The 2,098-nt window shown below is 37.8% G+C and overlaps 1 protein-coding gene across 1 annotated transcript in view; it reads right to left on the bottom strand.

The window, feature by feature from the left end:
• The window catches only part of LOC119593021 (N-acetylneuraminate 9-O-acetyltransferase-like), a 28,303-nt gene that overhangs the window by 10,223 nt on the left and 15,982 nt on the right, over nt 1–2,098 (bottom strand). The window contains exons 5-6 of the mRNA XM_037941916.1: nt 1,512–1,631; nt 1,141–1,275 (exon numbers count right to left, since the gene is read on the bottom strand). Of these exons, the coding sequence (XP_037797844.1) occupies nt 1,141–1,275; nt 1,512–1,631 (255 nt within the window). The remainder of the gene's footprint in view (nt 1–1,140; nt 1,276–1,511; nt 1,632–2,098) is intronic.

Here is a 2,098-nt window from a genome sequence, read left to right as displayed (position 1 = left end):
TGAGCAATAAACTCATACCATGGAAAGGCATCACCCAGCATTTCTGATTACTCACCACGATCTGATCATTCATCACCCGATGCTTATGGGTTATCAACAAAATAACAACACAAAAGGGGAAATATACATTAAGTACTGAATGATTTGAATTAATACAATAATATTCCCCTTTATTACAAATGCAAAATATCTATAACTAAAAGACATAGATGATATACAGAATATCTACAGTCAGCACTATCAGAATTGGTGTGAAAATCAGCACAGCATCACTTTTAACAAATTATAAAGTACCCCCTCTATATACCTATAGAAAATCTCAGTTGTACTGGGGTGGATGATGTTGGCTGAGGAGGCAGAGCTCTGTCATCCATGAATACTTATCACTTGCCAGTGTATCTGAGGTACTGGTAATGAGAGAAACAAAGACAGAAAAGAGTTATAGTTTGTAAGAAATATATGAAATGGGACCTGAAGAGATGTGAACATGTGTTGTGTACTAACAAGGTGACCTTTACAGTGACTGGAAATAAAGGAAGAAAGGTGTGGTGAGGCCAGGCACAGATCCATTCTCTTCAAAGTCATGGTCAAACACCCTTATTCAGTGATGGTATGGGGTGCCTTCAGGTACCATGGGACAAAGAAGCTTGTTGTCCTGCTGGGGAACCTGACTGTGAACAAAGACTGCTACTTGGAGCTACTTCCTGAACACTCTGAGGACTGCTTTGGCTATTGCCAGTCCAACATGTTCTAACAGGATGGTGCAAAAGCCCACAGTCAAAATTAATAAAGGACTGGGTCGAATGAGTTGGTGTTGACTACATCAAAGACTGGCAGGGGAATTCCTCATATCATAACTCTATTGAGAACATCTAGTGGCTCATGAAGAGGCACATCAGGAGGAGGGACATCTCAACCATGGCAAAGCTCGTGGAGCACCTCCACATAGGGCAACCTTGAGCCCAGTCTCCTTCAACAGCTGGCAGAATCTGTTCCAAAACACATGGCAAGTTGTGTGAAATATAAGGGACTTGCCACTTTGTACTAAGACCAGTGGGTACTCTGTCCTTATTACTTTTTATTTTGTGTGCCTGTGCATTGTGAGGTGGTGCCAATTCTGATGGTGCTGACTGTATATACCTCCATTGCAGCCATATTGTATAAATCTAGCTGGTCATTGGTGATAGCTGCTCTGTCTGGGTTCAGTTTCTCATGAGCAACTGGGTCTTGTAACATCCACAAAAGTCTGGTTCTCTTGCCAATCTTGTGCATGGCCTGCAAAATCATGTAATATAAAATACACAAACCCATTATAGTATAACTCTTATAATTATGAAACATGTAATCACTTCCAGACTAATAGGTACATGAAATGACAGAGTGGAACAAAAAACAGGATTTTACAAAATCATAATTAATCATGACTCTGGTTACAATAATCCCCCTAAAAAAATATCGCTGATGTCTCAACTTCTTAACAAACCCCATTACAAATATCTGTCATAACTTACAGTTGATAAAGATGTTAAATTCCTCTTGTATTCTTCCAGTGCTGTTGCAGACCCATTAGATGTTTTGATAGCATGAGTAGCACTGCCCATAACAATTAACTTTGGCAAGTTTTTGCTTCGCTGCAGACAGTATGAAAATAATTTGTTAAATACATCTTGTATATTACACAGCATACATCATCCAAGCTCACTTAGTATATTTCCTGCAGCATCAACTTTAAATGCTTTCACAAGTTTCTTGGTCTTTTAGTTTTTTGCTTTATCTAAGGATTTTTATTTCTGGAATATTAGTCTTTGTATTTGTTCAGAATTATCTTCATGCTTGTTATGCAAGTTCCTCAATATATAAGGTATAAATGAACTATATTATTATAGCTATCCTAACTGAGGAGAATAAATTCTTGTCAGTACAATTTAAAATGGAGCTGGAGGAGAAGGTATGCATAAATTCATAAAGACCTAATGAAACAGCTGAAAAGCAAGTGTTTAGGAACATGTGACAAATGTGCTACATCAGCTTTCTGTACATCTGAGTGCATAATCAGAAAATTAATTTTCAGTCACTAAAGTACAGTACAATGACCTTT

This window comes from Penaeus monodon, chromosome 31, assembly GCF_015228065.2.
Source record: "Penaeus monodon isolate SGIC_2016 chromosome 31, NSTDA_Pmon_1, whole genome shotgun sequence".
Lineage (NCBI taxonomy): Eukaryota > Metazoa > Arthropoda > Malacostraca > Decapoda > Penaeidae > Penaeus > Penaeus monodon.
Note: the sequence above shows the minus strand (reverse complement) of the source record. Positions and strands in the feature narration are given on the sequence as shown.